At 41.5% G+C, this 14679-nt stretch overlaps 3 protein-coding genes across 3 annotated transcripts; 1 reads left to right on the top strand and 2 right to left on the bottom strand.

The window, feature by feature from the left end:
- Positions 1 to 1310: 1310 nt before the first annotated feature.
- Positions 1311 to 4252, bottom strand: trmt2b (tRNA methyltransferase 2B). Its single transcript, XM_033613432.2, has 2 exons — positions 3252 to 4252; positions 1311 to 2061 (listed from the first exon to the last, which is right to left on the bottom strand). Exons 1-2 carry the CDS (start codon positions 4101 to 4103, stop codon positions 1438 to 1440), a joined length of 1476 nt encoding a protein of 491 aa, XP_033469323.1. The 5' UTR covers positions 4104 to 4252; the 3' UTR covers positions 1311 to 1437.
- Positions 4253 to 4327: 75 nt separating this feature from the next.
- dnajb12a (DnaJ heat shock protein family (Hsp40) member B12a) lies at positions 4328 to 9574 on the top strand. The gene is made up of 9 exons (XM_033613435.2): positions 4328 to 4494; positions 4833 to 5010; positions 6045 to 6190; positions 6293 to 6463; positions 7254 to 7333; positions 7449 to 7558; positions 7653 to 7825; positions 8078 to 8220; positions 8974 to 9574. The coding sequence occupies exons 1-8, from the start codon at positions 4362 to 4364 to the stop codon at positions 8197 to 8199; spliced, it is 1113 nt and encodes a 370-aa protein (XP_033469326.1). The 5' UTR covers positions 4328 to 4361; the 3' UTR covers positions 8200 to 8220; positions 8974 to 9574.
- A 2995-nt stretch (positions 9575 to 12569) lies between these two features.
- LOC117248604 (DNA damage-inducible transcript 4 protein-like) lies at positions 12570 to 13956 on the bottom strand. Its single transcript, XM_033613808.2, has 2 exons — positions 13660 to 13956; positions 12570 to 13462 (listed from the first exon to the last, which is right to left on the bottom strand). Exons 1-2 carry the CDS (start codon positions 13832 to 13834, stop codon positions 12957 to 12959), a joined length of 681 nt encoding a protein of 226 aa, XP_033469699.1. The 5' UTR covers positions 13835 to 13956; the 3' UTR covers positions 12570 to 12956.
- Positions 13957 to 14679: the final 723 nt, after the last annotated feature.

Here is a 14679-nt window from a genome sequence, read left to right as displayed (position 1 = left end):
CAAACTATTCCATAAAGGGCTGTGTGGCTGCAAGTTTTCATTTCAACCTAGCAGGAGCACACCAGAGGCCTGTCCCATGAAGCCATTTCAACATATATGATATGATATGAACATAACATATCTTTTTGTTATCTGGCTTGACCAACCCTAACATTGGCCGTCTGGATAACTGGTGCTACAAAGCTGGTTATCAACTAGTTCAGTCAATTATGGGTTTTCCTATCTAGCCACAAGCTTCTTCATGTGAGAGAGGCGGGGTGTTAATTACACACATGAAACACTTTAAAGTGATGTCAGACTGTTTCTGTTTCTGAAGTAAAGAACGGACAAGTAACCAAATTAATAACTGATGAGGTCTATCTGACTGAAATGCTGCATTTATAATAACAAGAGCCAATTACTAATGTGTGTTATTTTACTAATAAAATATTGTCTGTTAGGGGCGTCGGTGGCTTAATGGTGGAGCAGGCACCCCATGTACAAGGCTGTTGCCCCAGCGGCCCGGGTTCGAATCCAGCCTGTGGTCCTTTGCTGCATGTCATCCCCCCTTCTCTCTCTCCCCCTTTCACGCTTACCTGTCCTGTCCATTAAAGACAAAAAATGCTTAAAAATATATATATATATATATATATATATATATATATATATATATATATATATAGTCCGTTCCCATCACACAGGTGTCTCATGCTGCAGTGATGGAATCAGTGTAAAACAGCAACACTATCACTGTGGGCTTAAATAAACTTTGTATAAGTTAAATCCTCCTAAAATCATGTGTTAAGTGTTGTTAACAATCTCTGTGTTTGTTAGATGCTCTGTTTTAAACCAGTGGAAAAAGAGCCCTGAAACAATTAAATAATTCTACTGACCTATATCAATATATGGGCGACTCTTCTTGACCTGAGACTTGGGACTTCTGCCCATGGATAATTCTTTCTTCGCTGATCTAAATGGTCAGAGGTTGGGTGTTGGCACGCTGTGATCTGATACTCTGAAGTTAGCCTGCTCCGTAGCAGTTTAGCTGTTCGGCATAAGTTACCATGGTGATTTATCCCGGTAAAAAGAGAACCAGCTTTGTTGTACTGAAAACTCAGAGTTAACCCTGAAGTTAGCTCGCTAATTCCAAATCCTGCTTCATAGTACAGGCTTCATGTGTGCTCTAGATTGGCTGGAACACAAACCTGTAGCCACATGCCCCTTTTTGGAGCAGTTTGATTATCAAAATAACCATTTGTTGCAACCCCGAAAGCAAGACCTGAAAAGAGGTCTATCAAGCAAATAAGTGAAAACACGTGTGCGTGAACCATGGGTGTAAGATTAGCTATTTTTATTTAGCATACAGTACACCATTACTCAATGTTCCACCAGGCTTCTAATTTAAAGCAACCACAGGTGTTAGAAGGTTGAAGCCCACCTTTGAACAAAAGCCACCTGCTACCTCTCAAAAAGTAGCACCACTTCACAGTGAGGAGTATGTGGGAACATATCCACAGGCACAGCCAGCGTTGGAGAAAATGCCTCTCCTGTGAGTTTCTTCTGCAAGTCAGGAGCACAACAAAGCTCCCTGAAGTTCCTCATAGCCTCCCCATCCGGTTTACAGGAGACATACACCAGTCTACGGATAGCCGGTTGGTTTCGTAGAGCTTGGACCACTCTGTGGTGCAGGCCAGCTCGAGAAGGGTTTACCACAGCTGCCACAGGGCCTCCACCTGCTGAGCTCAACTGCGACATAAGTCCAGGAAGCACTACCTCCGCCTTCCCTGGAATGAACTCACAGTTCTGCACATTATTGAGAGCTGCGTTGTGTCTTGCATCTTCAACTGCCTGTCCTAAGAGCTCTATCCCAATAATTCTGTCCACTCTGGGAGACGTAATAATGCCAATGGCACCCGTCCCACAGCACACATCCAGCAGTGTGCCACCAACTTTTGTTCTGCCTCCACCTTCCTCAGAGTCTGGCATGCACAGGTCTCTCACCGTGCTGTACAGCACCTCAGCTGCTGCCTGGTTCACCTGGAAGAAGGCATCTGCAGAGATACGGAATTTAAAGCCCAGCACCTGTGGATGGCAAAACAACAAAGGAACAGCAATTAAAAAAACAAATATAATGTGAACATACATGAATTGTGTGCTACCCTCTCTCCTCTGTTTGTTTTTTTAATATCACACCACCAAATTTACATACTGATGTCATGTTGAAATAGTTGAAAATAATTGTATAATAGTAAATATGTGTTGTGTAAATTGTATGAGTTTGAGTTTGGAGGCTAATAATCTGTACCAGACAGCCTGCATTACAGACGGTACATAGAGTTTTAGAGACATGGGCATGAACAAGGTGAGAAGGGTCTGGGTCTAATGGAAGATGCTACCGCCTTGCATCATGGGAACTGTAGGAACCAGTGTTTTGGGAACTTGAACCATATTTGCAAATAAATTGAGGATATCTTGGTCTGTGCTGCATCAGTGTTGACCAATCCTTTTTAAAATTTATCTTTGACAAGTCCCCCAACTTTAAGGAAGTCTAACACTGAATCACTGGATTATTATCGTATAGAGCTGCAATAATTAGTCTGTGAATCGCTTAGTCGATATAAAGAAAATCAATCACCAACTATACTGATAATCTATCAATAGTTTCAGTCATTTTTCACACAAAAATATCAAACTTTTGCTGGTTTTAACTTCCTAAATGTGAGAATTTGCTGTTTTTCTTTGTCGTTTAAAATAGTAAGTAGTAAATGATGTATGATGTAGTAAATGTATGGAAGTCTTTGGGTGTGGACTGTCGGTTGGACAAGGAAGCTATTTTAAGATGTCACGTTGAGCTCTGGGAAATTGTAATGAGCATTTTTTGACATTATACAGACTAAACTAACTGATTAATCAAGAAAATAATCGTTAGCTGCAGCCTGTTTCTGGTACCATATTTTTACTGTGGATAACTGTCTGATTCTGAGAAACATTTTCTTCCAATCTCTTTCTCTATGATTATGTAATTTAATGCAACTACTAAATAAGCAATCGGATATAATGTATGACCATTTTAAAAACATGTTTAAAAATGTAAAGCAACTTTGTGTCTGGATTTGTATTAAGGCAAAAGTATACCAGCAATTATTATCAAACTAGAACTTTCCATTGTCTACTGCGGTTGGACACAAGATTATGAAGTTGCAATGCTGGAATGCTGCAATGTGAATTTCCTTATGGCTTCTCTGTAATTCTGCCCTGATGGTGTATATTACCTCCTCGTACATGTGTGGCTGACCATGCAGGAGCTGGTAGGGTGATTCCTCATGAGTGCATCGAGTCATGGTGCTCTCCTGGAAGAACAGTGAGCCCAGCTGACAGACTGATCCAGGCCCCTGTGTGAAATAATCCACCAGCTCAGCCTTGTGGACTGCCACCTCCTCTGGGGTGAGCGCCTGTGGATGAAAGTACACTATAGCCATGGTGTGGCCCTCTGTGTTGGTCCTCACTGTGACCTCTCTCCAGTGACCCCCAGTGTGGAACAGCAGGCAGGGCTCCAGCGGAGAGAGGCGGACGAAATCCTGGTAACATCTGGCTATCAGTTTGTGCTTCTCTGGGACGTTAAGCAGGTGGTCTCCATTGATGCATACAATGTTTCTCTCCTTGCCTGTGCCCACGTAAAACCCAACTGTCTTTGTGTTTCCATCCACTCCTCTGTTAACAGAAAATGAAGACTTGTTGCGGTAGCCATCCCTAACAGGTGATGGCAGGATAGACAAGACAGGGAAGCTGGGTTTACTTCTGACAGGTGTTGATTCACCTGAGAGATGCATGGAGAGCTGAGATAGTATCCTTTCCTGATGCTTTTGCTTGAGCTCAAGTTGCTCATCATAACTCAGCCTCCACAGAGGGGTGACCACATCAGCCAGCCTTTCCTCCCAGGACAGATTATCATTCCAGGGAGGTCTCTTATGACTTTTTCTCCTCTGTTTATTTGAAGGTGGTTTCCTCTGGTCAGCTAGAGTAGCGTCATTAGTTGAAAACAACAGACAGTTTTGCCTTAAAGTATGCAGAATATTACGTTTGACGAATATGACTGACCTGCTGCGAGCAGCTGCCAAAGCCATCTTGACTTTCAAAGAAGTAGCTATTATAGTTGAAGGTGCTTCAGGTGTCGGCTAGTGTCACGAACACGATTAGCGCAAATACACTTATTAACTTTAACACCCCTGGCTTTAAATAATAGAGTTTAAAAGCGAAAGAAATCAGAAAGTGCTTCCTGGCGGTTGTATTCAACTATGATGACGTGTTATTCACGAGCCAGATATATTCGTTACGTCATCACCGTGCGTCCCAGGGCAAGTAAACATTTCCGCTGTGTCGCGATGGACTCAAACAAGGACGAAGCGGAGCGGTGCATTAAAATAGCCCTCACTGCGATCGACAACAACCAGTCGGACAAAGCCAGGAAGTTTCTAGAGAAGGCACAGCGCTTGTTTCCCACAGACCAGGCCAAGAGTACGTCGAATAAACGTCTGTTTCGACAGCGATTTTATGTCTAACGGTGGGCCGTTGCTGTGAAGCCAAATTAGCTAACGTTAGCATTACCGTCTTAACGTTACACCAGCTGCTCGTAGCCGACACTGGTACTTGTAGTTTTTTTTCAGCCCCCCACCCGCGATTTCTGCAACATACTTGGTTCCGTAATGTCTTAAATTGCTGTTTACGTATTAGCAGTTCGCATGTACAGCATTGACGTCCCTGTTAGCAGCTAATGTGCTACCGTTAGCTTACTATGCTAGTGAGTTATCTGATAATGAGCACCTTTGAATAACATGGCTCCAATTTCTTTACAGACTTATTGGAGTCGTTAGCCCAGAATGGAAAGCCTCCAGATGAGAATGGCGGTCCTGTGAACGGAGATGGACCCACTATGAGACATCGCAGCCACGGAGAGGAGCCTAATGTGTCCGCACAGGCGTCCACAGAATCGGCCAAACCATATACAGCAGATCAGCTGGATGCTGTCAGAAAGTCAGTACTCATGTGAATCTGTTCTTTTGATGTAGTAATCCAACATTACTACGCAGTACTACTAAGACACGATGCAAAATTAAGACACACCACATGTTTTACTCAGCACTCTGATATCAATCGGTCATGTGACATTTTGGTGATATGCTCAGAAAATGAAATTACAGTCTGTGTGTGATTACCAAGCAGCCAAAAGCACTGGTGGTTTGTGTCACTCAGCTGGAGCTGTCATTTAAATTGATTTTAGTTCTGCCTTCAGGGAGAAAGACAATTTGTAATGCAATCACATGGAAACCACAATACAATGTTATGTTTTAAGAGCTTAATCAGTATGATTTTTACTGAAGGGATTAAAAAACTTGCATTTGTGTGCCATGAGTGATAGGAGAATATTTCAAAGTGGCAAAATTAAGTGCACAAATTGAAGACAGCTTATACAAAATTTATTCAGATTACTCTTATTCTTTATGCTGGCCAACCGTTCACTGTGAGACAACAGCTGGTGGTTATCGAGGAGAATCTGTCTTTAAAAATGCACAGATTGGATGTAATTACCTTAGAATTATCGTATCAGTTGCTTTTACAATAACGTGTTTGTTTGTGTGATAGTAAATAAGCAGATACACTGCACACAAGAGGGCTGAATTGCTTCTTCTTTTAAAAAAATGTGTTTCACCCATGGCTTCATCAGGTTTGTTTTCCTTTACCTGATGAAGCCATGGGCGAAATGCATTGTTTGTAACATTTCAGATGAAGACAAAAATAAAAGAAGAAGCAGTTCAGCCCTCTTGTGTGCGGTGTACCTGCTTATTTACTATCAATCTGATGTTTCCTGTCATCACCTGCACCAAGTTATAAGGACTGACAGCACTCTGCTAGTGCTTTTGAACGTGTTTGTGACTTTACTATTAGCTTTATGAAGTATTTGATGTCACATTAATATCTTAGGGGATATATCTATATGTTGTGTTTCCATTTCCTCCCTTACAATCTGCTAACTATCTCTGGCGATTGTTTTTTTTCTCCCTCTGCAGGATTAAGAGCTGTAAAGATTATTACCAAATTCTGGGGGTTGAAAAGACAGCCTCTGAGGAAGATCTTAAAAAGGCTTACAGAAAGCTGGCTCTGAAATTTCACCCAGATAAAAATCACGCACCTGGAGCTACAGAGGCATTTAAAGGTAAATTAAAATTCATCTCTATGGAGGACATGTAAGTGTAAGCATTAAGCGCTTATGAAACTAAGTGTAAATCTGTGGGGGGCTTTTTGGTGTGTCTTCCAGCTATTGGTAATGCCTATGCCGTGCTGAGTAACGCAGAGAAACGAAGGCAGTATGACCAGTATGGAGAGGAGAGATCACACCCAACCAGACACAGACACCATCGCGAGTTTGAAGCAGACATCTCACCCGAGGATCTCTTCAACATGTTCTTCGGTGGAGGCTTCCCATCAAGTAAGGAGAGGCCAGATGAATATAGGCTCAGGCAGGATGTTGTTGTATTTGTTGCAGTGCTGTGGAGGCCCAAGAGTGCTTTGCTTGTCACGTTTGGACTAACATGTTTGAATGCATTAGCAACCCATTTGTGGGCAAGCCCAGCTTCCTAACTGTGGTTTAACACGTTGTATGCCATTGGCTCTGCTCAGCCCTTATCAGCAGTCATTGTCTGGTCCCAGTTGGTGAGATAGAGCCGTCTGACTGGCTGATCAGCCTTGTGAATCCTCTTGTTTTTTGACTCCACGTTTGCTTTTAAGAAACAAAAGAGGAAACACAAGCGTTAAGCACAACTTTATAGTCCTATTGTCATTAATATCTTACTGTACGAGCATATGGTGAGACTTCCTTTTATTAAGTTCACAGTTGCATGAATGTGGTTAGTTAGTTGTTTTGTTTGCCTCTCTGTGATGTTCACTGAAGTAAAAATAAAGGCTCCTTTGACGTTACTTCCTTTCTACATCTATTGTACTGCTGTGTAATGTAATGTCGACACAGTTTGGAGTGAGCAGGCACCACATCAGTCTAACCAAGTAACATTTTGCTTGCTCAACCAACCTATGTTAGAAATGGTACTCTGCCTATAAACACAGTCCATAAACACTTCCTTCTCTTTGAGTGAACATCTGATAATCAGCTGCTGTAATCGTTTGGGTTGAAAACCTGCACACTCTTGGGCTTTGATTTCACGTGACTTAGAGTCGCAGCACATTATCTTCATTTAATCTTTATTATCTTAAATTCCTTTCAGGTAACGTGCACGTTTACAGAAATGGAAGAATGCATTTTGCACACCATAATAGGCAAGAAAGACGAGAACAGCAGAGAGATGTAAGTCCTGTCTGTAATACTGCAAGTACACTTCAGTTTGATACCAGCTGATGTACTCTGCTCTGTCATGAGTGTACTCACTTTTCAGATGTTGTTGTTTTTCTTCTCTTGACAGGGAGGTCTGGCTCTGTTTGTGCAGCTGATGCCCATCTTAATCCTCATCATCGTTTCAGCTCTCAGCCAGATGATGGTCACCCAGCCTCCCTACAGCCTTAGCTACCGCCCGTAAGTGTTTCACCACTCGGGAGAACTTTCTGAGGTTCTGTGAAAACTTCTCATCTGTCTCACTCTCAGTTGTTATGTCGTCCCTGTGCATCAGGTCAGCTGGACATATTCACAAGAGGCACACGTCAAACCTGAAGGTGCTTTTCTATGTGGGAGACCGTTTCAATGAAGAATTTACCGGGAATAACCTGAAGAATGTTGAGCGAAGCGTAGAGGAAGACTATATCTCCAACCTCAGAAACAACTGTTGGAAGGAGAAGCAGCAGAGTAAGTTCCCCAACAATGATTTTCTCATTTAATCAGTTGATTGTTAGTTAACTAGTATGACTACAGTACAGTACAGTACTGCAACTGCACAGTATGCTTGATCGATCATAAGTCTGGTGTGTCCAAGTCCATTGGTGATGTAGAATGACACTTGACAGCAGTTTACAAAAGAATAGCTAAACATGTAATGTTTTTAAAGAGTAACTGATTGAGATCTAGCGCACTGACATACTCTTCATCTTGTACTTTCAGAGGAAGGCTTACTGTATCGTGCTCGTTACTTTGGGGATTCAGAGCTGTACCAAAGGGCACAGAGAATGGGGACTCCCAGCTGTTCCAGACTATCTGAGATTCAGGTCATGATGGATGGCTAGAAACCACTTGTGCACATATGGGTAAGTTATTACAACCATCACAGTGACATTACAGTGTAATTGCTACTGTATACAGCACATGAACTGCAGAGACTCCAGTGTTTTGCTTATTCTATTTTGCTATTTAAAGATGACACACACTCTCATAGTTGACAGTTTTCCAGAATATACCAAATGTTTTTGGATTGATTCCCAACTTTCCAGACTGCTCTTGCTTTCATTTCAATAAAACTACCTGCCGTCAATATGTAATCCATCACAGCGAGCATTTAGTCAGCTGTATTTCAGTCCCTTAACTTATCTACACATGTTAATGCAGTTACAATCAGGGATTGACACCTGATATTTAACAGTCAGCAGTGTTGTCTCACATGTCGGCGTTTCCAACAAGCACTTTACTGCACCTGCAAGAAGAGTTTCTAAAACAGCTCATGCTCATTGCTGCAACTACCATGTGATGACAGAACTTTGAACGATTTAAAAAAAGCTATCAATAAAGGTAACGGATGGGTCACTGTGATGGATTAACTACCACAAGGCAAGGGTCATGCAAGTTGATTTTAATTCTGGAAAAAAAAAAGACAAACCTGTGGCTGCCTGTAAGGTAGGAAATTAAAACAAAAACATACTGTATGATCTGAAAAATTGTGCAGCTATGTGACATTTGAAATAGTAGTAGCTCATAGCACATGTTTTTGGCAGTCTGTGCTTGTATAGGAATCCAATATGAGTTGTCATGTCAACTATCATTGATTCCTCTTTTTTTCTTGGCAGGTTCGTCGGTACTTGAATCAGATTAGAAGAAATCGGTCGGAGCCCACTCAAATTGGAGCACATTTCTGCAGCAAACCAAGAGAATCAAAAAATGCCTTACGTGCAGTGGGCAGCAGACCTCATCAGGGAACCTCTCTGCAACTCGGTGTAGATTGACTTCCTGTAGAACTGTGAGAAGCTTTGAGTTGACTGCTGACATTTTCTTATTCCTAGTGTCTTCAGGATGGTGAGAGTCCGCTGGGCGTCACGGTGGAAAGTAAGCGCATAGTTGTCTATTTGAACGGTAAACGAAGCTGCTAAGATTAGCTTTCTCTGTCCCAGTCTTTTTTGTTTTCCTTAAACATTTTGAGAAACCTCATGGCCTTCTCATAGACAGATGTCTGAGCCACTCACAAGGAAAAGTGTGTAATTTTTATAGTTCTTAACCAATGTAAATATTCATTTTACTTTTAACAGTGCAGGGTTTATTGGAGTTAATATCATTTACTATAATGTTATTTTGTGGATTTGCTTGTAGCCTGTTGGATCATAAGTATTGAAATCATTGCACAAATAAAAGTAAACCATATTTATTAAATTAACATGCTAAAATTGTATAAAAGGTTCTTTGAATTAAATTTGTCCGATGGTTGACTGGTGCTTAGCTTCTCTTTTAAACAAGAGTGAGAGTATGCAGCCATGCTTGCGATTTGGTGGGGCTGTAACTAACGTATGGTAACATCAGCATACCAACATGCTCACAATGGCAGTGCTAACATGCTGATGCTAAGCAGGTAGAATGTTAACCATGTTCACTATGTAAGTCCAGCACGTTAGCATGCTAACATTTGCCAATAAGCACTTAACACAAAGTACAGCTGAATGTCATTAGTGCCCTGCAAAGGCCAACTGCAGTAACTACGCTAACACTGAAACTGTCCTCAGTTTTTTGACATTGCAGCCAAATTTGTTCGAGGTAGAAAAGGGGGTAATGCTCTTTTTTTAATAGATGTTCAAAAAGTATTTTTTTTTGGCCTAAAACCCATGGATGATTTGACCTACGAGTTACTGCACTCTGCCTTTTGTATTGTCTTAAATAGCTATATAGGTCATGCAAAAGAAACTAGCAGTAACTGCCTTATCTTCGTCAGTATGACTAGATTTAACTTGTCTTTGTTTCATCTATAGATGTTTTTTTTTTAAGTAGTAATAGCATAAATTTTGAGCAACTCTTAAATATTATTTTGTTGTAATATTCACTACATCACCTCAATTAAGATTGACAACATCATCTTCATCACTGATCTTGCTATGGTCACTGTAACTTAAGCTATTATTTTGTCGTCGGCATCATCCTCATTGTTACGCTCAACATTTGCTGTAGTACGCCCATGCAGTTTTTCTTAGCTTGATACAATCCCAAACCTCCTGGAGCCCGAGTTAGAGCACAGTAAGTACATTAATTGCGGTTTGCCTTGGGTTTTGGTTGGATTTTATTGTTACTATTGATTTTTACACTTTATTTTGCCTCCAACGGATAGCCAAAGGTTTCATTTCATGTCTAACTTCAGCTAGTCTTCATAGGGCAGATTAGATTAGCAGATATGGACTGTGGCCAAGCACAGTTGAATTTTCATTACTGCCCTGCAAAGGCCGACTGCAGTAACTACGGTAACACTAAAACTGAGGAAAATGGCTTAAAAGTTTTTTGACTTTGCAGCCAAATTTGTTCTAGGTAGAAAAAGTGTTAATGCTCTTATTAAATAGGTGTTTTAATAAAGTATTTGTTTGGCCTAAACCCCATGGATGATTTGACCTATGACCCTCCAAAAAAACACAAAATGGTTACTGCACTCTGCCTTTGTATTGTCTTAAACAGCAATATAGGTCATGCAAATCTGTAGATGTCTATTTTAAAAGTAGTGACAGAGTAATTTTTTAGCTACCCTCAAGTGTTATTTGTAATAATCTCGTCACCAGGTTTTTTTTTTTGTTTTTTTTTTTGTTATTTTTGTAACCAAATTTTATTCAACATTTCTGCAGGTGTAACAAGGTAGTATTACACAACCATATTGTTTCCCAGTAAACAGTTGCAATATAAACAGAGTAATACTACAAAAGTAATCAGCAAAATGAATAAATACATAAATATGTTAAGGAAGAGTGAAAGATAATCAAACAACAGAAAACATAAACAACAGCAACAAAAAACAACAGCAAAAAAACAAAAAAAAAACTGTAATGTGATATATAGTCAGCATGTACTTCATGGAATACTATTCACCCAATCGTACCATGAAATTATAGTCCAGTGAGATAGATTGCATTCTTTGGAAGTAAGAGATGAGAGGCTGCCAACACCTGTAAAAATTGTCTGTTGAACCACGAATGGTGAATTTGATCTTTTCCAGTTTTATGAATGACAATAGGTCCCGCAGCCAAGATGTATTTGAGGGGGGTGAGCGACTCTTCCATGGGAGGAGAATCCGACGACGGGCGATTAATGAGGCAAAGGAGAGAACGTTAACTTGTTTAGCAGTCATTCTAGCTCCTTCCTCAGGGATACCAAAAATGGCAAGTTGAGGTGATGGGACTAATGTCAGCTCTAGTACCTCTGACATAAAATTAAAAAAGGACCTCCAGTACTCTGCCAAATTTGGGCATAACCAAAACATATGAGACAGGTCTGCCGGCGCCTGAGAGCACCTATCACAAGTATCAGAGAGATTTGGGTAAATCCTTGATAATCTTCGTCACTAGGTTTGACCTAAACTAAGATCAGCATCATCATCTTCATCACTGATCTTGCTGTGATCACTGTAACTGTAGCTATTATTTTTTCATCTGCATCATCTTCATTGATAGGTTCAATATTTGCTATAATGCGCTTACTGCAATTTTTCTTAGCCTGATACCATCTTAAATCTCTGAGAGCCCACGTCAGAGTGCAATAACTCAATTTACTGCGGCTTGCCTTGGTTTTTTGGGGGGCGTTTTCTGGTGTTGCTGTGATATTTACACCTTATTTTCTCTACAGCAAACAAGATTTAACCAGCAAATTTTGTCACAAGATCGAACAGATATCCAAAGGTTTAATTTCATGTGTAACTGCAGCTAGACTTAGAAGGGCCGATTAGATTTGCATGTATTTATTCAGAAACCTAAGTATTGGAGATTTTCAGATTATTTTGGGGCTTTTTTTATGCCAACCTGTGGGCACTGTAGCAAGGACATGGCCTTGGTACATGGGATGCCAGCTCTACAAGGTGAGCAACTGGGCGCCCTGTAGTGGAGAATCATTACACTTCATCCTGTGGAGACGTGAACCAGATTAAAAGGCGATCCAAGCAATGACTGTTAAGAAATTTCACTCAAAATCACAAGTTTTTACAGATTGATGGTGCTAGGTGAAAAGTTAAGGGATCACTGAAGTCATCAGGATTGATCTTCTGGAAAGCATGGATATCTTTACAGAATTTAATGACTGTTCATTAAGTAAGAAATTTCATTCAGGACCAAAGTGGTTGCCAACATGGCTACAAACACACTTACACTCCTCTGTGCTTTTATGACAAGTCATTCATCACTTATGGGTGAAAAAAAAAACACACAGCAAATTCATAGAAAATAATTTATTTCTTCATGTACTTCAAGTTGAAAAGTACAAAACACACACTTCAGGTAGCATTTGACTATCAAATACATACAGTAAGCCATACCCACATGGGTGTGACCTTACATTCATAGGAAAAAACCAACCCTTGTTCAAACATGAGTGTTCACTTTTGAGTCACCTGCAACCAGGTAATTAGCTGCCATGAGCTGGTTCCAGGGAAGCCTTTGACACACACGTAATACACCAACAGAGACAGGTACGTGCTAATTTCGGACCATCTTGTTAATGCCATTTGATGTGTGGAGCAACATGATAATATTTACCACACCAGCCTCCTTTCACAACACATATGAGTTCAGTGTAGTTAATCAGGTACAGGGGTGCTTGGTCAGCAGCACTCCTCAATCAGCAGCTCCCCTGAACAGTACAGTTTCCTCTTTATGGCCCTGAAGCTCGTACTCAGCCTCAGGGTGTCACAGTGCTTTGTAGGTGCTTGGGGTGACTTGCTACCATGGAAGAGTCTCTGAACCTTTGGCCACAGTCCACTCGACTCCAGCCTCAGCACCAGGGTCACATGAAAAGTCGGGACCAGGGTGGCATCCACTGCTATTTGATCCACAGTACATAAGGAGCCCTGGTCCCCTCTGTCCACACACAGGTCGATAAGTGCTCCTCTAAGGCCGCAGGGCTCGCTGACAGCCAGGTGCAGCAGCTCTTGGCTGATATTGTGCAGCAGACAGTCAGGTAGGATGAGTTTGGAGCAGCCCAGGGTTGCTGATGCATCATTGAGACTTTGTGTGATTGCTGCAACCACCTCTGCAGCCAGGGTCTCCTCCAGGGGGTAACAGAAGAAGCTGCTGTCTGAGTCTGACAGGGACATGTCTGCCACAGAGCCTGCAACAAAAGAATATAGGTTATAATCTTGTGTGGTGAAAAAAGATGAGCTCATCAGTGAAAGCCACTGCCTCCTTTAACCCTTTTGTTCTTTGTCAGATCATGCTCTGTATTTTCACTGCAAGTCAGCTAAAATAAAACACATATAGGCCTAAGACATGGAGCATAAGACAAAAGCCACACAAAGCAACACTCACCAGTTTCACTGCTGCTGCACTGATCTGCTGTGACCCTCTGACTGATCCCCTTCAGCTCAGTGAGCCTCTGCAGCAGACTGCCCCAGGACAGCCGCTGTGAACCCCTGCCCTCAGCTGGAGACGGGGGAAAGCTGCCGTCCAGGGAGTGATCGCAGGAAAAAGACATCTTCACCATCAAACAATCAAAAAGAGCCTATTGAAAATATAAAAAAAAAAAAAGTGCGATGATATCGTCCGATGGAGAGTTCCCTGCCCCTGAGCCAGACCAGCTGGAAAACACACTCCTCAACAATGGAACAAAGCGTTAAATATCCAAGCCAGGAGGCCCCGCCCTCTGGATTTCTCCACCAATCAGGCTGCAGCTCACGTCCCCAGCTCTCTACCCTGCCTGGTAACATTTTTAGGTCCCTTTGATGAGGCAAAGGCCAGGCCCCCAGAAACCCTGCAGGCCCCCGACCCCCAACCAAACTTACAGCCCCAGCCTTATGTTGTCCTAAAACAGTTTAACAGTCAAATGTAAGAATAAAAAACAAAAGAATAAAAATGCAAATCAACAGGCCAATCAATGCCCGTGTTCACAGTGCTATGAGACAATAAAAAGACACACCCCCTCAGTTTTTGGGAGAAAAGAGATATGATGAAATAGCTGTGGAGAGATTCATTAGCGTCAGAAGCAGCTTTCACTGACACGTCCCGCACGTATCCTTCTTGTTTTGCCCCGGGGTTTGCGTTAATCATCGGAAACATCCGTGCTGACCGTGGATTTCGGATATTTCTAAAACAATGCAATCTAGAGTAAGAGTCACATTGTGCGTGTTCACAAGGCTTCTGCTTTATGATCACGAATTAAACTTTCTGGAGTTACAGATACAGCGAATTTAAGTTTAAGTTTAGTTTAAGTTTTAAGTTTATTTACTTTATTAATCCCCTGAGGGGGAATTCAGTGTTTTCACTCTTGCTTGTCAATTACACACAGGTCCGAAAGACACACACATGCACAAACAGGACCTATACATGCAC

This window comes from Epinephelus lanceolatus, chromosome 17, assembly GCF_041903045.1.
Source record: "Epinephelus lanceolatus isolate andai-2023 chromosome 17, ASM4190304v1, whole genome shotgun sequence".
In the NCBI taxonomy this organism is placed as follows: Eukaryota; Metazoa; Chordata; class Actinopteri; order Perciformes; family Serranidae; genus Epinephelus; species Epinephelus lanceolatus.
The sequence above is the reverse complement of the archived record's forward strand: the minus strand, read 5'-3'. Positions and strand labels throughout refer to the sequence as shown.

Coding starts and splice junctions, on each gene's coding strand:
- trmt2b (XM_033613432.2), bottom strand. CDS start 4,103: ATGGCTTTGGCAGCTGCTCGCAGCAGGTCAGTCATATTCGTCAAACGT. Junction 2,062..3,251: donor AGCCACACATGTACGAGGAG/GTAATATACACC, acceptor TGCCATCCACAG/GTGCTGGGCTTTAAATTCCG.
- dnajb12a (XM_033613435.2), top strand. CDS start 4,362: ATGGACTCAAACAAGGACGAAGCGGAGCGGTGCATTAAAATAGCCCTC. Junction 4,495..4,832: donor TCCCACAGACCAGGCCAAGA/GTACGTCGAATA, acceptor ATTTCTTTACAG/ACTTATTGGAGTCGTTAGCC. Junction 7,826..8,077: donor TTGGAAGGAGAAGCAGCAGA/GTAAGTTCCCCA, acceptor TTGTACTTTCAG/AGGAAGGCTTACTGTATCGT.
- LOC117248604 (XM_033613808.2), bottom strand. CDS start 13,834: ATGGTGAAGATGTCTTTTTCCTGCGATCACTCCCTGGACGGCAGCTTT. Junction 13,463..13,659: donor GTGCAGCAGCAGTGAAACTG/GTGAGTGTTGCT, acceptor CTTTTGTTGCAG/GCTCTGTGGCAGACATGTCC.